Source organism: Hipposideros armiger, unplaced genomic scaffold (genome assembly GCF_001890085.2).
Source record: "Hipposideros armiger isolate ML-2016 unplaced genomic scaffold, ASM189008v1 scaffold_246, whole genome shotgun sequence".
In the NCBI taxonomy this organism is placed as follows: Eukaryota; Metazoa; Chordata; class Mammalia; order Chiroptera; family Hipposideridae; genus Hipposideros; species Hipposideros armiger.
In genome coordinates this window covers 573,093-598,686 of record NW_017731596.1, presented here as the reverse complement: position 1 = coordinate 598,686, position 25,594 = coordinate 573,093, and the positions used below count along the sequence as shown (strand labels likewise).

At 41.5% G+C, this 25,594-nt stretch overlaps 1 protein-coding gene across 3 annotated transcripts in view; it reads right to left on the bottom strand.

Annotated features, from left to right (window-relative positions):
• LCA5L (lebercilin LCA5 like) overlaps positions 1-25,594 on the bottom strand; it is a 57,295-nt gene that overhangs the window by 3,731 nt on the left and 27,970 nt on the right. Inside the window, exons 1-6 of one of the 3 annotated variants that reach the window (XM_019655774.1) lie at positions 21,665-21,895; positions 17,899-18,233; positions 17,540-17,686; positions 12,815-13,329; positions 10,201-10,338; positions 670-754 (exon numbers count right to left, since the gene is read on the bottom strand). In XM_019655774.1, the coding sequence (XP_019511319.1) occupies positions 670-754; positions 10,201-10,338; positions 12,815-13,329; positions 17,540-17,686; positions 17,899-18,226 (1,213 nt within the window). In that variant the 5' untranslated portion in view covers positions 18,227-18,233; positions 21,665-21,895. Of the gene's footprint in view, positions 1-669; positions 755-10,200; positions 10,339-12,814; positions 13,330-17,539; positions 17,687-17,898; positions 18,758-21,664; positions 21,896-25,594 lie in introns of those variants that run through there. The other 2 variants (XM_019655773.1, XM_019655775.1) reach the window with 2 other exon arrangements.

Below are 25,594 nucleotides of genomic sequence, written 5' to 3'. Positions count from 1 at the left end.
GGAAGAAACGCTATTCGGCAATAAAAAGGCACAAACTAATGGTCGCACAGCAACGTGGGTGACTCTCAAATCATCATGCTGGACACACAAAGGGAAGCCACGTATGGTTCCACTTAAATGAAATTCTAGGACAGGCAGACCAAGCTGTTGTGACAGAAGGGACTCAGTGGTTACCTCAGGCCAGGGAAGGGGGCCTACTGACTGCCGGGAGGCATGAGGGAGCTTCCGAGGAGACGGACAAGGTCATTGTCTTGATGGGTGGTTACATGGGCATGAGCATTTGTCAAAACCCATTGGCTTGCACACTTGAAATGGGTGCATTGCAGTGAGGTAAACTGCACCTAAATACAGTTGATTTGAAAATCCATGCACTGGCTAGTAGAAATTCTTAGAAAGGTCAGTATTTGGCAGACATTTGCTTCAACCTGAAACATTCTCTCATTCCTCCAAAAGTAAGAACATGCAGGACTGAGCAGAAGACGGGAAAGAATTTCTGTTTTTTTCTGGCTGTTTCAACCATAGCAGTTTCATTCTTCTCCTTAGAATCACAAAATGTGTTCCAGTGCCTGATAAAATGATTCTTTAAAATATCCATTATTTTGGCGCTATAAGTTGGGAAAATCTGACTAGATACTTAATAGATATTGAGCAAAAATAATGAAGACATACCTTTGGGATAATCTTCTTTGTCATGTAAATTTCTAAGTATCCGATTAGTGTAGATGTTTTTAATTTCAAGCTCTCGATCCTTTTCCTAAAGAGAACCACAATACCAATTTTTCTATAAATATTTGCTTTGAACAACCTTGATTTCTTCTGAAAAGGAATTTAAGTTCAATACTCTGAATAAAATGTATAATTCTCGCAGAAACAGAAATAGGGCATATCATTACATATGATTCCTGACATCAAAAAGTACATTTTAACAGAATGATGAACTACTATGATGGGGACAATATTTTTGAGACGTTTCTGAGCCAGTTTCTTTTACTTTTTTTTGTCCTCAGGGCCTGTGCCATGAAGTTCGTTGTTCTTTTGCAGGGTACAATACAGTGGCCACTAGTCACGTCGTGATTTAAACGAATTAAAGTAAAATTAAGAATTCAGTCCTCAGTCACACTACCCACTTTCCAAGTGCTCAGTAGCTACATGTTACTGGTGACCACAGTATTGGACAGTGAAGATGGACGTTTCCATCATCACAATGTTCTACCAGGCAGGGCTGCATTTAGACAGCACACGCAGGGTGGGTAGAGCCTGCCACAAAGACATCATTGTGCAGCTTTAAATCTCATTAGCGACGTTTTAAAGTCTTGGCAACACAAAAGATTTGAAATCCTCACTTGATGAGGGGGGTGAAAAGATTTAATTAAATACCGAACACTTCTTACATGTACATCAAGAAGCAAGGTTGTGAGACTCAAGACCACTGAGATTTAGTCAAAACCAGTCCAAGGGAGGTGGGCATATGAGTTAAGGGTGACTCCCTCTGTATGATTAGCGAGGAGGCCCAGAAGGAAGGGGCCCAGGGTTGGGGGTGGGTGGTGGGGATGGGGGTGAGGGGGGGAAGAGACAACAAACATTCTGATGTTTAGAAAGGGCCAAGTTTTGATTATCTGGAAAATTCAGTTACATCTTTTGGTTTGGTCTGGATCCTCAGTCTGTGCACTTCAGCAGCCGAGAGCAGGAAGGAGGCAGACCAACTGCTGACTGAGGTGGCCTGTGTAGGGATGGCCGGGTCAAGGGCAGGAAGGACAGTTCTTCATGCTGGGAAAGACGGTGTAAGTCTGGGTGCCCAGCACAGAGCTGGGCCCACAAGGGAAGACAGCAGATTCACAGCACAGTCCAGGATCCTGGTGTGAGCTGAGTTCAACCAGTAATCAAGAGGAACAATAAGAAAGAAACCCCCACGTGGGAATGCTCATTGGCATGCTTGTGGGATGTAGGGGAGACGACTCACAAGCTCAGAGGGTATCAGGCCAGTGTTAAAAAGGGGAGTTGAGTTACGGGTGGAGCCATATTGAGGTCAGCATGGATGGCTTCCCAAAGGGGGGTAGGGAACAACGTCTGACAGACACCACTTCTTTGGCAGGGGTAAGCTGGCCGCCTGGATGTCAGCTGGGATACGGAAGGCTGACATCCATCCCCGGACCGTGCGGGGCTTATACTCTAGAAGTGGGGCAGGGCCTAGATGTGGTGTTGGCTGACTTTGAAATGAGTTTCACGGTACAGAAATAGGTATTTGGATCTTTGGGACCATACCCTCCCAAGCTCAAGTGTTAATGACAGTATTTATGGGACAGGCGGTGTTTTCCTCAAATTGCTACAGCAGTATTTCCGGTCCCCTACGCTCTTCCAGAGTCTTATGACTCCTATCAGGAGGTGAAGCTGGGCTCTTCCCTTGTGCTCTCTTGACAAATGGAGGCGGGAGTGATGCTGTGTGACTGAGTCAGCCCCTCTCTCTTTCTCTCCCCTCTCACCCCTCTCTCCCCCTACTCCAACCCCCATTTGGAACCCGGCCACACGGTGTGAGGGAGCCCACACTACATGAAGAGGCTGTGCTGCATGTAGGGGCTTCCGGCCAACACCGCAGCTAAGATCTCCGCTGTCAGTTGGCACCAACTGCAGACAGGTGAGTGACACTTCAGATTATCCTCGCCCCCAGCCTTTGAACCACCTTGGCTGATGCGGAAGCAGCAGAGCTGAACCATCCCTGATGAACGAGCCTGCCCAAACTCGATTCGCGAACAACATCAGTCTAACACTTTGAAGCCACTAAGCTGTGGAGTAATATGTTTTGCAGCCACAGTAACTAGAACAGTCAGGATTATAAAACATCCTTAATGATTTGATTCCTCTTCCCCGTGGGTCAGTACTACGGATGACCACGGAGCATACAAGGCGATCTCCTCTTTCCAGGTGGAAGAGGACTGGTGGAAGGCAGGAGTATACCCTGAACGCAGGAAGAAACTATAGGTTTAATGTATGAGTCGTGGGAAATGACACATTGGTTTTTTTTGTTTTTGTTGTTTTAAATTACTGCGTATAACATACTCCCTGTATGTCTTCCATGTTTTTTTTTTGTTTTTCTTTTTTTTCAGGTCAGTCCTTCAAATTCATTTTATAAGAATTCAACTTTCTAGGGCTGGCCGAGTGGCGTGCTGGTTAAGAGTTGGTTTGGGACACCAGCTCGGAGCAGCAGGGCCCTGGTTCGGATCCCACATGAGGGCTAGTGACGCTGCGCCCTCTACAGCTAAGATGGTGAACAACAGCTCGACCTGGAGCTGGGCTGCCGTGAGTTGACAGCGATGGCGTAGGCTGCAGTGGGGCTGGCCGGCAGCGGGCGGGTGCTTTCATGAGCTGCCGTGAGCCACCGTGAGCGGCCATCCAACGGCCGCGACCAATTTGCCTCAGCCGGGAAAAGTGCAATGATCACAATACCAACATGGGCCAGTGAAGCGACATCCTCCACAACTAGACTGAGGAACAAAAGGACAGCAACTTGTCTGTTCCCCTTCCCTGATTCCCCAATGCTGTTCCCCTCCCCCAATTCCCCAATTAAATCTTTAAAAAAAAAAAAAGAATTCAACTTTCTAATTACAATACTCACTAAAATAGGTATCCCTCCAAATGTGATTAGACAGCCTGGTTTAACAAAACCCCGCACAAACACAAAATCTAAGCATAAGGGGAAAAAATGAAACACGAGCACTTCTTCCATGTATTTTTCATCTGTTTTTGGGAGATTTTCTCAATATCCCTAGATTTTCTTTAAGTTCTAACTCTTGAATTTTGTATGCTGGCAATCATCGTTTAATTTTCACTTGTTTTCTGCTTTTTTTCCATTTGCGTAACATTCTTATGGATACAGTGTCCTCTGTCCTGGGGTATTAAGCAAAACCCATTGGGGTCAGCTGTTCCTCTTACTATTCTTGTGCTTTTTTCGTAGATCTGGTTGCCTGGAAAGAATTCAGAAGGAAGGGCTGGATTAGCTGTTTATCTGCAGTGTTGTGTGGGAGCTCATTTCCTGGGTGGGTTTCATTCTCGAATGGGAAGGCAGGCTGCTGGCTCTGGGTAAGTCAGGGGGGCTTGCTGACTGTCAGGCTTCACTCAGAGGCCTCCCAAATTCCAGGACTTACTGTTTAAAGGGCTTTACCCTGGGACGCCGGCATTCACACCAATTGCCCCGTTTCTTCTCAAGCACTTCATTCACTTTCCAGGGGAGGAGCCACAGACTTTTGACCTGGTGGCAAATGCTGGGCTGAGGGATGCTGGGTGAGCCTTGCGGAGGGCCGGCAGGGGGAGCTGAGGGACGGTCCCCTGGGCTCCAGCGCTGCAGGCCCTCCATACCTGCCTACTGCCGACGAAGCCTCTCCAAGCACCTCCTGCTGGGGCTTCTGCTCTGGGCCATCCACATACGTGCCTGCACCCACTTTTCGTCTTCAGTAAATGCGCCTAGCGCTCTACTGTCTGCTGATGACTCGCCCTAGTTCTCTTTGCTATTGTGTGTTGGTTTTCTCTAGGAGTCTTTTACTGATGACTTCCAAGGGGGTTTTTGAAGAGAGGGAAGTTGGACACAGTCCATCATTGCCAGCAGTTGAGGCCAGAGTGAACGATGTCTTTCGTAGCCCAGGTTAGATACCCTACTTACCTGCTGGTGAATGTAGTTTAAGTAACTACCTCTCGTGACTGCAATAGATCCACCGATGCCTGGGTCACCCCTGGAGAGGCTAGTTCACAGGTTTGGGTGTGGCGGGGAAGTGGAGTTTTCACAGCTCCCCAGGTGACCAATGTGCTGCCAGGTCTGAGGACGTTTCTTGCATCAAACCTGAGGATGGCTGCCCCCAGGCTCTGCAGGTCACCTGCCTTGATCCTGAGCATGGTTTGTCCCTGTTCCTGTTACCTGCCCAGCAGTTTTTCCTGTGTTGTCATTGTCTGGTTTTTTCGATCAATCCAAACAAAAACAAAAAACCAAAACCAAAACCAAAAAACTCCTGCTTTTCATCTTCCGGAAATTCTTTGGTGCTTTTGGCACAAGCATGGTATCCTTTCTGGGGATAGGGGTTGTCATTTTAAAAATATGTTTTCTGCATTTCCATGACTTTTGCCAGGAAGGGATGAAAAGCGTGTCTTTAGCCCAAATTCTTCTTCTTTTTTTTTTAAAAGATTTTATTGGGGAATTGAGGAAGGGGAACAGACAAGTTGCTGTCCTTTTGTTCCTCAGTCTAGCTGTGGAAGATGTCGCTTCACTGGCCCATGTTGGTATTATCATTGCGCTCTTTCCAGGTGAGGCAGTCGCTCACCCGCCATTGGACAGCCGCTTACAGCATCTCACGAAAGCGCACGCCCGCTGCCAGCCAGCCCCACTGCAGCCTACACCGTTGCCGGTGACTCACGGCAGCCCAGCTCCAGGTCGAGCTGCTGTTCACCATCTTAGCTATAGAGGGCGCAGCATCACTGGCCCTCATGTGGAATCTGAACCAGGGTCCTGCTGCTCAGAGCTGGCGCTCCCAAGCCAACTCTTAACCAACACGCCACTTGGCCGGCCCTAGTCCATCTTCTGGATCTATTTCAACTCCTTCTTAAAGCACAAAACATAATTTTTCTTATTTTTTTCCCTTTGAAAAATTTTATTATAAAAATATAAAAAATATACAAAAGTAGAGAGAATGGTACAGAACCAAAGAACCGGCTTCGCAAATGAACAGCTCATACCCATTGGTTTCTGTGGATTGTTTGGAGGCAAATCCTAAGCATCATATCATTTAATCTGTAAATATTTCATATGCATCTGTAACAGGCAATAACCTAACCACAATATCAACATTATGCTGACCAAAAAAAAAATCAATAACAATCCCTTAATATCATCAAACATCCAGTTTGTTACACATTTTTCCAAATGTCCTATAAGTTTTTAAAAAGTTTGAATCAAGATTCAAACAAGGTCCAAAACACTGAGATTAATGTCTCTTCATCTTTTTAAAATTTGTTTACAGCTTTATTGATATAATTCATATACCATACAACTCATCCTTTCAAAGTATAAAATCCATTGGTGATTTTTTCTTTTTTTTTATTGTGGTAAAATGTACATAACATAAAATTCACCATTTTAATCATTTTTAAGTGTACAATTCAGTGGTATTAAATATTGACATTATCGTGCTACCACCACCATCCATTCCCATAACTTTTTTTTTTTTAAAGATTTTTATTGGGGAATTGGGGGATGGGAACAGTGCTGGGAAATTGGGGGAAGGGGAACAGACAAGTTGATGTCGTCTTGTTCTTCAGTCTAGTTGTGAAGGACGCTGCTTCACTGGCCCATGTTGGCACCATCACTGCCCTCTTCCCGGGCGAGGCAGATCAGCCGCCGGCTTCTGGACGGCCGCTCATGCTGGCTGCCATAACACTTTTAATCTTGGAAAACTGAAACTGTACCATTAAACAAACCCCCTTCTCTCTCTCCCACTGTCCCCTGGTAACTTCCATTCCACTTTGTATTTTTGTGAATTTGACCACTCTAGTTACCTCATCTAAGTGGAATCATACAGTATTTGTCCTTTTGTGACTGGCTTATTTCACTCAGCATGATGTCCTCCAGCTTCATCTATGTTGTAGCAGGTGTCAGAATGTCCTTCCTTTTTAAGACTAAAATTCCACTCTGTGTGTGTGTGTGTGTGTGTACCACCTTTCACTTATCCATTCATTTGTTGTGGACACTTGGGTTGCTTCCACTTTTTAGCTATTGTGAATACTGCTGCTATGAACATGGGTGCACAAGTATCTCTGAGACCCTGTTTTCAATTCTTTTGGGTATATACCTAGAAGTAGGATTGCTGGATCATATGCATTTTTAAGTTTTTGAGGAACTGCCATACTGTTTTCCATAGTGTCTGTACCACTTTACATTCTCACCAACAGTTCATAAGGGCTGAAATTTCTCCACATCCTTGCCAACCCTAATGGGTATGAGCTGGTATCTCACTGCAGCTTTGATTTGCATTTCTCGAATGATTAGTCGAGCATCTTTTCACGTGCTTATTGGCCATTCATATATTTGCTTTGGAGAAATGTGTATTTAAGCCCTTTGCCCATTTTTGAATTGGGTTGTTATTTAGTTGAGTCTTTCTCATAGCCTCTTTTAGTCTATAAGTTCCAGTCCTCAACTCTTGTTTCTTTTTGCTACTTATTTGTTGTAGAAACTGTTGTTTGTGTTGTAGAGTTTCCCACAGTCTGATGTTGCTGATTGCATCCCTGAGGTGTTGTTTATCATGTTACCCTGCCTCCTGTGTTTCTTTTACATTGGTAGTTAGGTCTACATGTTTAAGGAGATCTAGGTACAGCTTTGGGGGGGGGTACAGGTGGTGGTGAGTACATCAGTCAGGATGTACATGTCTGACGGATTCTCTTTTGTGATGCTAGCAGCCATTGATGATCATTGCCCAGACCCATTTGTTCATTAGGAGTTCCAAAAGAGTGATATTCTAATGCTGTCATTCCTTCTTCACTATGAACTGAAATGCTTTTATAAGGAGGCTCTCCCCTCCTCACAAACTATTTGATTACTCTGAGTGTAGGAAAGGTAAAAATAATTGTTTCTCTCCCTCTAGTTACCAGTTTTTGAAATAGTGTGCTGGTTCCCTGTTATCTTCTAAAGGTAAGTAATCACTGAGATTTTTTTTTTTTAAGTATCATGATGAACTGCTGGATTTATATATACAGTAAAACCTTGGATTGCGAGTAACTTGGTTTGCGAGTGTTCTACAAGATGAGCAAACATTTCGAATACATTTTAACGTGGTAAACGAGCGATGTCTTGCAATACGAATAGTTTGTTTCCCGAACGAATTATGCGCAAACCAAGGTATGACTGTACTTGATAAGTTTCAGTCCATGCAGTTAGGTTACTGATGCTCAGACTGCTCCATCACAGGCCAGTACTAATCTATACTAGATGGCTCCTGAGTCTCCTTGCTATCACACTAATAGTTCTTTATAGTTTCCTTGCTTTAGAATGACAATGTCCCAGGCTCATTCAGTACATTTCATACTCCAGACATAGAATTTTGTAAGGTGCCTTGGTTGTTTTTAGTGGGGTATGGAATTTGAAGACTCTGGGTACTCGGGGTATGCATTGCTATGGAGTTGGTCACATTAGGAAATATGTATTTTAAAAAATAAAAGATATTATAAATTCATACTTTCACTTCAATTCACAATCAGGACTACTGGATTTTTATTGGGCCTTATCTTTCTTCTGTATTTTCTTTTTGCCGTCCCCCAAATCCCAGTTCTTGATGACACCAACATCATTTCATCATGTGCGGTATCCCAAAAGATACACACAACAGGCTCCAAATAACACAGCAACACTACCACCAAGAATGTATTTCACTAGGCATCTGCAGTAAAATTAATGCGTTTTAAGTCACTTGGAATGGTGTCTCTCTGTGACATTATGTCACAACTGGAATACACACAGTGGTCTCATATTTTTCATTTTACTTCCAATATTTAGGGAATGCTTTTCCATTTTTTTTTTACATTTCATTGTGCTTAATAATTGTGCAAAATATTTACATGGTTCCAAACTCAAATCTATCAAAAAGATATTCAAGAAATCTAGGTTCTGTAACAGTCCTTTCTATTCTATTCTTCTCCTACTTCCATTGTTATCCTACTATTGTTTTCCTTTTAAGCAAATATATGGGTATATTTGTATTGCCTCCTTTTCTTAAATAATAGCAGCACACTACACACTTTCCTCTGACTTCCTTCTTTCACTTATCAACATATCCTGATGAATACTCCCTATTACTAAATAGAGTTCTCATTCCTTCTTACAGATGCACAGAAATCCATGATGTGAAGGTATATTTACTCTTACTTACTGTATATAGAATTTTGTGTCTTTCTTTTCTTTAAGTATTTCATTATTAAGCATTTTTTCCTATCAAATTGCCTTTTAATGACTGCATATTATTCATATGCATATGGCTGCATATGAAAGCACATATATTTTAAAATTCCCTGATAGTGCCTTCATATGTATGTGTGTGTGTGTGTGTGTGTGTGTGTTTGCCCCGATCAGTGGGTCTTGAAGCCTCCTCTGCTCAATTTCTAAGGTGGTTGCTATGGTCATGTCCATTTTCTGGCATATTCGTCTCTCTGTAGTTTCCTGGGATTCTAGAGAAAGAAAGAAACAACTTTTCCCCACTTTATGAGGGAGAATTTGTATCTTCCCCTCCTAACATCCTCCCCCTGCCCCTGCGCGCTCTCAAGGCTCCTGGGAAATCTGAATTCCCCGCTTGCAATAACAAAGCTCATGTCTTAAAGAATAAAGCTTAGATTTATTAGCTGAGGACTGAAAGAGCTATATTTCTTTTCTTTTTTTAAATTAAAGTTTATTGGGGTGACAGTGGTTAGTAAAGTTACATAGGTTTCAGGTATACAATTCTGTAATACATCATCTATATATCATATTGTGTGTTCACCACCCAGAGTCAGTTCTCCTTCTATCACCATATATTTGGAGTTATAATCGTATTTCTTAAGTGTTTTATCTAGCTTTTCCAACTTGTTGGACATTTTAGAAATCTTGACGGGATAAAGATAGCAGAAGTCTGAAAAAATATATTTAATTTTCATTTTTAAAGCACACTTAATTTATTTTTATTTATCTTTGAATTTTTATGAGTTTATTTGAGCCAAATTGACAATATATGCCAGAGAGCAAGCTCTTAAACTCTCCCCTAAAGCATACTTTAAAGAACAGTTTCACAAGCATATTTGCAAGTGAGATTTAAAATAAATTTATAGGACACTAAAATTACTGTAAATATTTTAATGTTATGTTAATTTTTAAATTTAAAAACTTATTTTGGGTTCTATTAAAATGTTAACAAAATACAGTAATATTACTTCATGTGATTAAATAAAAATAACAAGAAGTTCTATTAATAAATAGAATAGAGCTTTAATTTTTCTAGTTACAGTACACATTCACCAGGCTGTTAACACATTTTAATAATTTCAGATCCGCGATCTGTTCATATGATTGTAGGGAAGAAAGGTAACTTGAGAAACATATTTCCAAAGTTAAATAATTAAAAGATATAATAGTCATAAGTAGCTCTGATATTTTGGGAAGCAGAATTTCACAAATTTTGTTACATTTTGCTTTAAAATAAGTACCTTAAGTTTTTGCCGAAGGTGCTTCACTTCCATCTGGAGTGCGTTCGTAGCTGTTTGAGCTGCTGAAGTCTTGCGGCCCTCGATGGTCAGCTGCTGATGGAAGGCTTTATTGTTCAGCCTCAGCTGTTTCTCCAAGCTCTGAAAACAGTGCAGATTTCAACTCTTCTATAACCAGCATAGTTTTATTAAACACTTCAATTGCAATGGAACTAATTACATTTATGCGAAGTATACATTTTTAATACAATTTTAGTGGATGGCTTGCATAAGGGACATATGATTAGAACTAAACATAATATTACCACACACATGCAAAAAGCCAAAAAAATCCCAGGTCCAAACTCTAGGGAATATATATCATATGTTTGAACCTGATGGTTTTTATACTTTAGAATTTGCTAAAAAACCCCACCTTTTTTGAACCGATCCTGAAAATTAATACATATAATCAACATCATACTTTAAACCTAAGCAGTTCTGTTGAAGTGAGGTAGCCACTAACTTGTCAGAGTGCACAGTAAGTCCTCACTTAATGTCTTGGATAGGTTCTTGGAAACGGTGACGTGGAGTGACGTTTAATAAAACCAATGTCCCCAGGCTATGATATAAACTGTAAACTAGAGTTAAGCTCCTACGGCATATATCTGGTCATAAAAACATCACCAAACTTCTAAGTAAAGATCCAAAACACTTCTAATATTAAACGTTGACATAAGTGTGAGCTATACATACATTTAAGAAATGTGAATAAAAACAAGTAAGATAATTCTTTTCCAACATGCTTATTCCAGTTCAGGGTGGTGGGTGGCCAGCACGTCTCCCGGCAGCTCAGGGGACAGGGTGGGACCCACCCTGACAGGACATCCCTCCATCACAGGGCCATTTACACACACCCACACCCAGTCAGACTGGGACAAGGCAGACACGTGATACACTCAATGGGCACAGCTCTGGGATGTGGGGGAAACAGGAGTCCCTGGACAAAACCCAGGTAGACATGGGGCCCCAGCCGGGAATCAATGTCTTCGTCGACAGTGTTACAAGCAAATAATGTTGAAGGAAATGGTGGTATTCGATGACCTGCTGTATTCTTTAAAAATCTCTCAAGCCTCTCTTTCAACAGGGCTGTCCAGCACCATGCAGACCACTGTGGGCTGCGATTCTGATAACTGAGACTGGAAGATATAATAGGGACCCACAGAGCCGCACCCACAAATGAATTTTAAGCCAGTGAAAGGGCTGATTTAGCACAACCACCCTCTACACACGGGATTTGCTGTTTGTCACACAATCACCTTCTCTTCGGAATGATAACTATTTCACTGGACTGTTTGATTCGGACTTTGACAGTCCGAAGGCCTTTTCTTTCTTCCTTTTTTTTCTTTATAAGGTGTGGTCTCCCCATTATAACATTAATACTTTCTCATTAAAGAAAAGTGGGAAATATGGTAATCTAAAAAAATTTTTAAAATCACTAAAAATCTCACTCCCTATAAAATATTAACATTAAAAAAGTACCTATAAGTTTTGGCCTGCAAACATTTTGCCCTTACCAAATGTCCTACAATCAGAAGGAATTTCCCATGCAACCAAGTGCTTCTGATATGGAAACAGTCAATTAGTTCTTGGATTCTTTTTGGTTTTCTTTATCAATATAGAAACATGAACTACTTAAACATGTAGATGTAAAAATATGTAGATGAGATAAAAATACATTTCCTTTTACATGACAGGCATATGCTAACTACCTAAAAGGCCAAATAAGGGAACTGTGGCATGCTACTCACACCAGTGCAAAGGAGTCCTCATTACTGTCTGCAGCTCACATCTGCATTTTATGTGAGGGATTTTTCCTCGCAAACAGAGGAGGCTTTTACCAAAGAAGAAATAACTGAGATAAAAAAGTGGATGAAATGAACTTGATATTTTCTTATTTCAAGATCATAGAAAATACTTCTCTCTCCATCACGTATTGAGGAATTAAACAGCAAGTTAATTCCGTTTATATGTTTATGTCTATAGAGACCAAAAACTCAATGTCGGAAAATAGGCAGAATTCCTGATATAATCAAGGTGGTCTCCCAAGTCATCCCTTGAATGGAAACCCCGAGCTTTGGACAACCGTGCACCAATTATTTTAGCCCCTTCCCCCATCTCTGTTCGCAGGAGTATTATCTGGGGAAAGTCACTATTTCTAAAATACCAGAAATGTTTATGTGGTAGTGACTGGACAAGCTGGTGAGGCACAGTTTAAGGAAAGGGACTGAAGAGAGGTGCCCTTAGGTTTTTAGGGAAGTCGCCTTTTAATAAACAGTTGGAAGCAGAGGGTTAGTTTCTAAGGCAGGTTTCGCCCAACCCAACCCGACACTGGTAGCCGGGCTGTCTTAGAGGAGGGTCACCGTCAGATAAGGAGCCCGAGGGCTCAGTGAGCACGGGCTCGCTCCAGCAGAAGGGACCCTTCTTTCTGGTGCTGAGCCTCCCCATCGCGCTCCGTGCAGGCGACAACAGCGTCGGGCGGCCTGCGGGGCTTCACCAGGCGGGCGCAAGAGGGATGCGCGCCCTCTCGATCTCAATTTCTGGAACCCTAACATTTCTAGGCCTCTGAAATACAGACCTGTACTTTTCTGTCATTTGCCTCCATTTTTGTCGTAAGAATAGCCAATCTTTGAGTAAGTTCTTCCCTCTCTGCAAGATGTTTGTCTTCAGAGAGCTTCTGCAGTGCCTGCAAGGCGTCTTTCGTCTTCAGTAATTTGCTGTCCGTTACTCTGAGTTTCCTGGATACAGCTCTTTCCTGGTCCTTGGATTTCCTAAGTAGCTGCCTTAGGTTTTTTACTTCACTCTGATGTTTAACCACAATCTGAGGTACATTGTTTTGTGAATTCTCGTATTTTCCTATAGCTTTCAAGTGCCTGATCTGAAGTTGTTTCAAAAGTTGGTTTTCTAGGACTGTGGCTTCCAATTTATGCTGTATATCAGTTAATTCATTTTTTAGTTCTTTAATCTTATTAAGCCTTGCTGAGAGTACGCGATGAGTCATAGCATCTCTTCTTTGGGCAATCATATTGATTTTAGAATTTAAAAATGGTGCATTCCAGCTGTGCTTTTTTCCAACTGAGATTTCCTTCTGGCCTGTATAAGCAGATAATCCAGTTTACTAGTAATATATATATATATATATATATGTATATATATATAGCTAGCTAGCTAGATATGCAAATATGAATGTATGTATAACACCCCCCTGCACACACATACATACTCACAAGAACTAGAAGGGAAAAGAACTAAATTTAATGAATACCTATGATTAGACTAGGAACTTTATATACAGGCTCATATGTAGATATCTCATTTAATCCAATTCTTTAAGGTCAGTAGTAGTTTATTTTATAGCTAGACACTTTAAGTTACTTGTCCAAGGTTATGTAACCACAAAGGGACATAGTGGATTGAGAACCAAGTCTCCTTTGACTCTGAAAGCTGTACTAATTTCTTTTATAAAAGCTAAATTAAAAATCATGATAATAGTATTTATTAAGTGCTTCCCATATGTCAGACATTGACCTAAACACTTTATATGGATTATCTGATTTAATCGTTCTAACAATATGTTATGAGGTAGTGTAACATTAGAGCCCAAGGGTATATATAAAGATCTCATATATTCAAAAAGACCCTTAAAAAGACACTAACATGCTTGGCATATATCTATATCTATATCTATATCTATATCTTTATCTATATCTAGATATATAGATATATAGATAGATATTTCATTTCTCAGTAAATCCAACACAGACAATTTTTCCTCCATTACTTTGGCTGGGCATTAAATATAAAGTAGTTAGGGGGCTTGTGAGCAGGGTATTTTAAATAAAAAGGATCTAAACAATATTACAGCAAGATTGTGTAATTGAAATTGAGTATGTCAAATGTATGTATAACATCACTGTATTATTATCCCGTCTTAAAGATGAACAAACTGATGCTTAGTGACATCACTGGTCAATGGACACAGAGCTCGTAAGTGGTGAGACAGAACCCAGGTCTGCGTGCCTATGCTACGGCCCCGTGTCTACGTGCATTTGTGGGATACATAATGTATGTATATGTGCACATCTGTGGATGTAAATGTCTCTGTGTGCATGTAAACATATTAGAATATCTGTATTCTGAGAAACAGAGATTGACTCTGGATTCTAGAATCTAGACTATCTGGTCCTCACCCTGGAGAGAGAAGGGAACGTCATGGCCAACATCACTGGGGGCCGAACCTTAAGCTATTGGCCAAGTGTGGACACGTTCTCTGAGACACAGCTTAATATGTTTGGTATGGAAAGGCGATTCTGCCTGAGGCGGAAACAGTGAGCATGAAGAAACAGGGTGCTTTCTGGGGACAAAGCATGTGAATCTTGGCTGTGACAGAGCACGTGGCTTTGACCATTATCACAGCATCACATCAATAATTGACGCTGCCTTTGCAACTATGCCTCCAGTGGTATTTAATTTCCCACTGTAACAAATCAGTAGGGGCTATGGTTGAATACTTGAGTATTTTGGAGTTGGCTTTTGAGCACATTGAAAATTGGAAAGCAGAGCAGGCCAGACTCTGTGACACCTACTAGAAGGCCAGTGAAGAGGTGCCTGTGGTTGTGTTGAGGCCATTTGAACACCTTGGGCACTGGCTAGGGTAGCCCTAAACACAGGTGACGTGGATCAGGCTGGATTAAAACAGGGGTGGGTGGTGGCTGTCATGTTCTACGCCATGACTGAACTTGACCTCTAATTCTAATGTCTTCTAGCTGTTTGGCGGCGTGACCGTGAGGAGGCGAGGGAGTTCCCTGAGACCAGAAGGATGAGGGTGGTGGGGTCACGTGGGCAGTGGAGGCTTGTGTCCTTGTCTCACATGTGTTCAAGTGATGGGACGGTGGCAGAGTCAGCATGTGGGGGTCTGGGGGCTAAAGCTCAAGGCCACAGGAGCACTGGCAATGGCCCCGGTGGGTGTTTGCCCAGAGGGCGCAGGTGCTTTGAAAGAGGAGGTCTTAGCCTTCTAAACATCACACGGGCTTGGACAAGGAACATGCAAGTGATGAAAAGGAAGGACCAGAGGCCCTTCCCACATGTTGTTGTTTGTGGAAGGCCCTCCATATGTCCTCCATCCCCCAAACACACCTGAGAGTAGATTTCTCGTCTGCCTTAGTGGGTGGCTGGGTGGGACAGGACAGCCAGTTTGCTTCAGGAAGGTAGATATACCACTTGGCATTTGAGTGATAGAGAACAAATTCCTGCAAACTTCATGCAAACTTGCATAACTATGAAGCTTATAGAAAACTGAAATAAGGTTTAATCTCTAATGGTTTTATAGTTCATTATCCTAACCTACACATAATAAGAATGATAAAACTTATCATTTCTATCCCATTTCACACAACTAAGGCAGATTTAGCTGAATGATTAAACTACTCTTAGGCTACTTAATTTTTAAACCACTGAGCTAAAACACGTACTCAGATTAAGTTAATTCACCAAAAACATACACATTTAAGTCCATAGTTAACCAAAAAGGCACGCTTCACATTGCTTAGAATGCAGCGTGCTCTGCTGGCCAGTCCCAAGAATGTCAGTGGTCACTGTATTCACATTTCACCGGCCCCAGCCCCCTCCTTCCTAGGTCCATGTCCCCAGGGTCGCCCTCACCCCGACACCCTCGTTTGAAAAGGCTCCTGTCCTCCTAGCGCACTTGTCTGCCATGCTCCTCCCCTCCCAGTCCTCCTGGGTCTCATCCAGTTCCCTCTCCTGGTCAGGCTCCCCTTTAGTTTCACTGTCCTTTTCCATTCGCTCACCCTTCACGCCCTCAGTCTGGTTCTCACTTGCTCCTGCTGGCTCTGCCCTCCACCAGGCTGGCTCTCTCTCTCTCCTTCCCTCCTTCCTTCCCTCCCTCTCCCTCTCCCTCTCTCCCAGGTCTATACTGTATTTCACCTTAATAGATAAGGCCCACTTCCAAGGACCAGGGTGACAAGGTCAGAGGAAGGGCGTGTTCCCTTTCTGTTCTCCACACTCCCATGCCTGTCTGTCGGAGAGGGTGTCTCCTCAACACTAATTTAGGTCTTCCACCTCCAACTGAAGACAACAGGGCAAAAGGTGTCCCAGGGTTGAAGGCAGTACAGTACCTTCTTTCTGGTATACCAGTTTTTTGAATGACTATCACACGTTTTGGCATTGTGTTGACAAAACACATCAAAGAAGGATATATAATTGAAAGAGTTCTGAAAGGACATTTTTCTACAAAAGAAGGAAATGACCAATATTTGACAACCACATTGTAGAAATAAATTGCTTGCTGTTTACATTGATTTAAGTTAATCTCCAATACTTGACCAAAGCAAAAATCCTATCGAATTGAGGTCCTCATTTCATGCTCATACTTTTTCTCTATGAAATAGTTTTCTGCCATAAATTTGCTTTTCTAAGATGTGAACTGAAAGTGATCTCTGATGTTATTATTCTTTAGTGAATCCTGGGTGTGTATTGGTATTGGGTTGTCGGAAAAGTCATGATGCATTTTTGCAACGAAAAACATAGAAAAAACACATCATGACTTTTCCGACAACCCAACAGTTTCTGACCCAGTGTTCCCAGCCCCTGAGGTCAGAGGTCTACTTTCAGTAGATGAGAAAGTTGAACAGACATTGAACATTAACTTGAGAAGGGCTACACTGGCTAAAACATTAAGCCTCTTTGCTTTGGGTTCGAATTATAATTACTTGCTACTTAACTTTCTTTGGGAAACATTTGCAAAACATGAACTGTAAGGGAACAAAAGAATCAAAGGGTAAGCCTAGGAAATAGTTTATCACTCTGTGACAGAACTTGATGTTACAAGGAGGTTTAAGTTCTTGATACACTGGTGCAAGGATCCTCAGGGACATAAAATTGGAGTGGAAGATGCATCCAAGATTCTAGATAACCCAGAAGTGGCCCAGGGGGTCCTAGTGAGGCTGGGGTGCGAGATCATCGGTAAGAGTGACAGTTAGATGTCCCCTCCATGCACAGGCTCTGAACTATTTTCGATCTAGTGACTGCTGGCAGCTCTGGTGGTCACCATGGAAAACAGCCCCAGCTATTCTAACATCAGGATTGCCTAAAATGGGAGGAAGTCGTCACCGTCTGGGTGGGGAGGCAGAGAGTGAGGGGATCGAGGCCAACACAAGGCTCATTCCAATCGGACAGTAGCAGTTGATGGTGTTGGCACATCTAAAAATCTCCAAGGAAGTAACATTATCCACAGCCTTTCGAACCACCCCTGGTTCAAAAGGTTATCTTTGCCGATATGCCTCACCGGACGTGGAGACCATCTTCTTGGGGTGTTGAGACAGGAATTTACATTTCATTGACGATCCAAAGCATGATTCTTCCGCTGGGATAAAAGGCAAGAAGCCCATGAGATCCGAGCACTGCGGTACTCTGTAACCAGGCCACCTGTTGACTAAAAACGGAACCAACCTCACCAGTCAGCTCCAGCAGGGGAAGCCATGCACGACGGCTGGGCTTGACATTTTAAGCCCAACTTTCTGTTATCTTGTAATTAGTCTCAATTTCTCTATTTCCTAATATGGGCCCTTTCAAATACCAGTGCATTAAATACTAAAGTCACTGTAACCAGAAATTTGGTCTTGGGTGGGAAATTTTGTTTCTTACCTTTAGGTTGGGAGATTTTATAAACATTGCATTTTTTCTTCCCCTCCTTTTTTTCTTTCACCACAGGCTTCTCTAAACAAGTTCTATTAACAGCTGTTTCTGAATACTCTGAGACGAATTCTTCTGAATAATCATGGTGAGAATCAAAACTCTCGCAGGAACACTGAGATTTGCTGTAATCGACACTCCTATCGGAAGCGCTACTGTTCCTTGCAAGATTGGCTGTGCTCGGGCTGCTCCTGCTCGCTGCTGACGTCCTGTGGTTTTCTAAGGCCACGCTGGGGAAATGCTCATCTACGTAGGTTTTTGTTGTGTCAGCCAAAGACATAGCAAACCTAACAGAAGAAAAGTCGTCTTAGATCGACAACTATTGACATTAAAACGAACATATGCTTTATGGAACTATACATGGATAATTAACGTGAAACAACACATTATTTTGCAGTATTATTTCTGGAAAGATTTCAGTTTGGTTTTCCTATTTTTTTCTACATAAAATATAAGACCCCTTGAGAACAGACTTTGGTGAGGTTATAGTCACAGGTAATATAAGATAAAGTTCAGAGCAGATAACAACAATGACAACAGTTTATGCGGTAGTGCACTCCACTCTCATTCTGTAAGGCTAGCTGTTTGTTGGGATTTTTTGGCCTTGATTAGAACTGAAGAAATGACCATACTTGCTGAGTCTGGGTGGCTGGCATGAAATGCAACACTCAGGCATACCTGTGGAGACGTACATATTTTTATATACTAATGATGAAATCACATACTTTTGCGATCAAACATATAAAATAGAATTAATTAACCTACTTGATTCATGGTTATAAAGTTTGTTTTTTACTTTAATTCAGGAAATTTGCACTTTTCTATGCTTTATTTAGACTACTATAACATTTCCCTGACTATTACTACTTGATGACAGAAGAAGCAATTCAGAAAAGCATGCTGATTGCATAAGAAAATCATCCAGGGGTTGGAACCCTTTTGAAGAAAATCCACCAAATGGAAATTTACATTTGTTTAGTAAATAATTAGCTATATTTTCAGCTACAGAGAAACCAAACCTTGATGAATAATGCATTTGTAAAAATGAAAACTAAGTTTGTTTAATTACTATATATTTAACTATTCAATGTGAGAAAAATCAAAATCTTCTTTGGAAACTAAACAATAGTAAATTAGACTTCAAATAAATATGTTTAAAAGCTAAAAACAAAAATGGAATTTGATGGTGTGATCCTAATATCTCATCAGCGGCACACGACACCACATAGTTGAAAAGTCCTTGTAACTAAGGGCCACAACTGAAAAATGAATTTAATTAAGACCTCCAGAGAGTCACACTTTTTAAATTTAGGGTGGGTTTAATTCAAATTAAGTACAACTTACAGTAATTTAAACAGATCATTAATAGATCAGGAATATTTGAGAGAGAATAGGAATTCAAACACAAGGACCTTAAAGGTATACGCTCCATAAAACTCACTTTTGTTACAAACCAGACGGCCCTGCATTTCTCTGTAATGCTACTGTGTTAAGGCACAGTAACGCCACTGGAATCTCTGTCCTGTCTGCCTACCTCAATGGCAGTTTGAAACAAAGGAATCCATCTCCTGGGGTCTCTAAAAGGATTGTTTTTTTCTGTAATATTCTCCATTCTTCTGTTTTATCAGGAAAGCAAAAAGAAATTAGCTGCTGTCAGGTCCTTCCCGACAGAAATCTACCACCACTCTCTCTACTGAGAGGTTTTTTCCCCCTCTACATAAGTTTCTGCCGCTTTCTGCACCTCCCTGACTCTCTAACCTCTTCTTCTGAAGAAATATATCAGGCAGTCCATAATCTCCCCACTGCAGGACTCTTAGCCCACAACCTCATCTTGGTAGTATCAGCATTGTACTTAATATTTAACTAGTGCTTTGACTTCCTACAAACTGCGTTCTCATCAGCTAATCCCAGCCACATAAAGGGGACAGGCTCAGACAGGTTATGTGATTGTCCGTGTTTTCCAGCTTCAAGGTCAGGGCGTTTTTCATTAAGCACCGTGACCGCAAACACCACACTGGTGGTGACGTTACACAACCCTAAATGACATCCCCAGACACAGGCTGCTGCGTAGCAGTGGGCAGAAGCACAGGCAGGGACCCTTATTTTTGAACCTTTGCATCTGGATTAAGAAACTCAGATGCTGGTACAAGAGACCCCGAAGGACCAAAACTGTCCCGCTGTAGCCCTAGGGCCTCACCTGTCCTGGTGCCTCATCTCTTCTTGCCCATGACCTTAGCCCCTAATTCCCTCTCCACCCATCTTGATAGAGCCGAATTGCCTGAACAATGGTGGCTAGTCCACAGGAGTAATTTTCTTTTTGACACAAGCTAAACTCTGGCTGACCCCCGCTGCCAAAGCCCTGTAAAAAGTGCCCCCTCCTTCCCCACCTCCGAGCACTCCTGTGAGAAATCTCCTCAGGCCGCATTGCAGGGTTATGGCTTCATTCAAGAGTGTTTTTCATGTTACAGTCACACATTGTTCAACTGCTACAGTCGTGGGAGTGGGACAGAGTGACAATTTGCAGGCCGACTGACTTGGGTTTGAAGCTGGGTCTGTCACTTAGTTAAGTGATCTTGGCCATTTGTGAAATGTGAGTCAGCACCGTTTCATAGGGTTATTATAGGGGGAAATGAGGCTGTAAAAGGCCTGGCACGGTGCCTGTCGCGTAATAAGCAATCAGCAAACCGTAGTTTCCCCTTTTGGGAGAGGAATTCTGGGACAAACACCAGGACCGTCCAGGGCATTGCTGGTGTCTTCACATAAGAGATGCCACCGAGAGTCAGTCTATTTCCCCACCAACTATTTCACCTGGAACAACCGCTTGACTAATCTCATCAGCCTGAAAACTCCCTGGGGACTACGTTTGGTGCTGGCTGTAACCTCGGGCCTCGCACAGCGCTGCCACACAACCCCTACTTGTAAATGCCTGTGTCATGACCACCACCAACATATACCAAGCATAGACCTAGGACTTCACATACATTAGCTTACTTAATCATGATAAAAGTCCTGAGAAACAGCTATTATTAACCCTATTTTATAGATGAGCAAACTAAGGCTCAGAAAGGTTAAGTAATATGTCCAAGGTCACAAAGCTGGTGAGTAGGAGAGCTGAGTTTTAATTCAGGTCTGTCTGCCTGTAAAGTTCTTTTCACGATACCATCCTGCTTGAGCCCAAATGAACATAATTTGACCCCACTCATTTATCACGGCGACCTGAAGATGTTAAATTTTGTCAAAACTTACGATAAGCCTATGGGAACTACTTGCTATTCAGCTTTTCATCATTCTACCTCTACTCTAGAGTTCAAAAATACTAGCCTATGTTGAAAATAACCACTTATCCCTTCATCTTTCAGATGAATCATAACTCACTGTGATGACGAGATAGAACGGTGAGATGATGAAGCGCAGGTGCGGGTGCAGCGGTGTTCGCCCCATTTCTATATTAGAATATTGAGGTTTAAGGGCGCAACTGTGCCCTATCCACAATTTTTGAAAAGATTCCCTCTGAATCACAAGTTCACAGAGGGCTAAGACAAACTTTGATCACCCATGTGTGACACAGTACAATTAGTCATCTGGTCTCTTAGTTCATAAACATTGATATATAACACAGAGCAAAAGAAAAAATTCTCATGGAACTCCATTGGAGCCACATAAGACTATATCTACAAACCACCTACTCCTAAAACAGTTCTGTCAGATTAAAATGTACCCGCACAGAAGGCTTTGTAGGTTCAGTGGTAAGAAAGCAAGTTTAAAGGCAGTATTGCCATCTTCATGCAGATCTGCGGTCTGTCCCACGGAGGACTGTCTCCCACGGACCGCTATATGACAGCCACTGTAACACCTTTAAAATGCTTGAAAACATCACATACAGTTAAAATTGTCCCAATGAGAAGATAACTGCCTTTTTAGGAAAATTATCCATAATCTTTCCCACTCAGTAATTGACCCTACCTACTGCTATACATATAGTTTCCTAAGGCTGGGCTGAAATGCAGTCTTACTACAAAGACAATTTTTTTTGGTGGGATGGGTGGGTAGAAAATTCTTTATTGCCACCAATTATCAAGTAGATATTCTGTCTGCTTGCTTTCAATAAATTTCTAAAACACATAGTATGGGGCACAGTTATCTACGACCGATCACTATTATAACCTAATCCGCCTCATATAAAAAAATCTATCACTGGCCTATAATTAAATACACACAAATATCTAAGAACCAAAAGCTATAATTTTAATCCATATCTCATGCTTGATTTTTTTTGGAACTTACTAAACTTAAAAGTTGTCATAAATGATTCACATAAGGCTATATTCTTTAGAAACAATATGTTTACAACTTGGTAAGGCCAGTGTATGTCCTGGCTGGCCCAGGGGTTTGTCAGAAACTCTTAGTTAATGTCAGTGTCACTATAACAGCTTTTAGGTAAACTCAATGTGCTTTTTGCTACAATAAATAGAAAGACAATTGTTCTTAATACTAATGGCATAGTCTTTGACAAGAAGAGGCTTGTCAAAGACTCTTCTTTGACAAGAAAAATTGGGACCAGATGGTTTCATATTAAGTAGTTCCATAACAATGATATCAACACTGAAATGACTTTAGCAGGTGATTCACCAACATTTAAATGGTCATTAAAAAGTTTATTTTTAATTTTCAGTTACAGTTGACATTCAATATTATATTAGTTTCAGGTGTACAGTGTAGTGGTTGGACATTAATATAACTTACAAAGTGATCCCCCTGACTAGTCTAGTCCCCACCTGGCACTATACATAGTTATTACCTTATTATCGATTACATTCCCTATAGTTTACATCCCATGACTATTTTCTAACTACCAATGTGTTTCTAAATCTCTTCACTTTTTCACCCTGACCCCAACCCACCTCCCATCTATCATCCCAGTTAAGTCTAGTACCCTTCTGACACCATACATAGTTATTAAAAAATTATTGACTCTAGTTGCTATAAATGGTCATTTTTAATGCATCCAATAGGTCAATTTATTTGGCTTACTGAGAGCATATACATATATTTATAAGAAAACGAATTCCTAAGCTGTTGGGGTGCAATTCTTTTTTTCTTAAAAAAACCTCTTCTGTTATGGATGCATAAATGACATAAAAAAACTGCACATATTCAAAGTGTATGATTTGGTAAGTGTAGACATATGCACATACTTGTGAAACTATCACCACAATCAAGAGATTGAACACATCTGTTATCCCAAGGTTTCCTTGGACTCCTTTGCAATTCCTTCCTCCTCTCCTCCCTGCACTCCAACCCCACCCCAGGTCACCACTGACTGTATTGTGTCATTATAGATTACTTTGCATTTTCTAGAGTTTTATATAAATGGAATCATAGAGTATGTACTTTTTTGGGGGGAGTGGGATTAGGCTTCTTTCACTCAGCATAATTATTTTGAGATTTATCCAGGTTACTATGTATATCAATAGTTTCTTCTTTTAAAAAAATTGCTGAGTAGTATCCAATTGTGTGAATATACTATAATTTGTTTATTCACTCACCTCTTGACGGACATTTTAGCTATCTTCCATTTTTGAAGATAAAACTGCTATGAACATTCACACACGTCTTGTGTGTGGACACGATTGGTTTTCTCTAGGGAAAATACCTAGGGGTGGAATGGCTGGGTCATGTGGTAGGGGTATGGGTAACTTGAAAGAAACTGCCAGACCATTTCCCAAAGCAGCTGGACCACTTTCCATCCCATCAGCAGCGTGTGGGAGTTCCAGCGGCCCAGCATCCCTGCTACACCTGATTTGGTCAGTCTTTTTGGCCTTTTGAATAGGTCTGTATAATGATACCCCCACGGTGGCTTTAATTTGCATTTGCCAAATGACAATGATGTTGAACAGCGTTTTCATGTGCTTATTTGTTGTCCTTATATCTTCTTTGATGAAATAGGTGTTAAATCTTTTGGCCATTTTAAAAACTGGGTTGTTTGTTTTCTTATTGTTGAGTTTTAAGAGCTCTTGTATATTCTGGACGTAAGTCCTTTTTTAGATATGCTTGCAAATATTTTCTCCTAGTCTGTGGCTTGTGTTTTCATTCTCTGAAGAGTGTCTGTAGGGCCGGCCGAGTGGCTCAGTTGGTTAAGAACTTCTCAAAAGTGTGAGCTCTGGGCAACAGGGTCACCAGTTCGATTCCCACATGGGCCAATGAGCTGCACCTGAGCTGAGCTGCTGCTGAGCTGCCAACAGGTGGCAGGATGGCTCCGCTGGTGAGACCACGTGCTCCTAATAACAAGGTTGCCTGTTTGAGATGGTGGGCTACACCCATCCACAACTAATTGAACACAGCACCTTGAGCTGAGTGGGTGACTGGACTTGGAGCTGAACTTGCTGCACCCTCTACAACTAAGATTGAACAACAATTTGGCTGTTTCCCTTCGCCAATTCCCCAACACTGTTCCCCTCCCCCAATTCCCCAATTAAAAAAATATAAAAAAAGTGTCTGCAGACGTTATTAATTTTGATGAAATGCAATTATCAATTTGTTCTTTTTCAATGATCCTTTTGGTGTCACATCTAAATTTTACATAACCTGAGGTGACAAAGCTTTTCTCCTTGGTTTCTTCTAGCAGTGTTATAAGTTTTAAGTTGACTTTGATCCATTTCAGGTTAATTATTATGGATCAAATTTCTTTTTTTTTTTTTTTGTATAAGGATATCATTGTTCCAGTATCATTTCTTGAAAAACCCATTCCCTGCCAATTGAATGGCCTTTGCACCTTTGGGCAAACCAAGATGTCCACACGTGGGTCTGTCTCTGAGATCCCTATTCTACTCCAGTGATCTATTCCTCTCTCTTGACACCAATACCACACTGTTTTGGTAACTGCAGGCTTATAACTGATCTTGAAATCAGGCGGTGTTAGTCCTCCAGGTCTGTTCTTCCTTTTCAGAGTTGTTTTGGCTATTGTAGGTCCTCTGAGTTTCCACAGGAGTTTGAGAATCAGCTTGTCAATTCCTATGAAAAAGCCTAATGGGATAGTGTCGAGTCTATAGATAAATGTATGGAGAACTGACACCCTGACAAAGCTGAGTCTTCCATCCACGGGTAAGACACCCCTGCCATATATTAGGTCTCCTTTAGTTTCTGTCAGCAGTGGTTTGTAGTTTTCAGTGCACAAAGCTCTAACATCTTTTATTAGATTCATCCCTAAGTAGTTCATCTTTCTGGACGGTAACTGGTATTGTATTGCTATTATAAGTGGTATTATCTTTTCATTTCAATTTCCAATTGTTTGCTGCTAGTATGTAGAAATACAATTGCTAGTTGCATATTGACCTTGCATCCTGCAGCCTTGCTGAACTCACTTATTGACCCTAGTAGCTTTTTTGTAGATCCCATCAGGCTTTCTACATGATGATGCCGTCTGTAAATAATATGGACGGACCTTTTCTAACATGGACCCTTTTGTTTCATTATCTCCTGACTACACTGGCCAGACTCTCCAGGATGATGTGGAACAGATGCGGTGGTGAGGGTGGAGTCCTGTCTTGTTTTGGGTCTCTGGAGGGAAGCATCCAGTCTTTCACCATTAAGTGTGATGTCACCTGTAGGTATTTCCTTTTCAGACTGTGAAGTTCCCTCTCTTCATTAT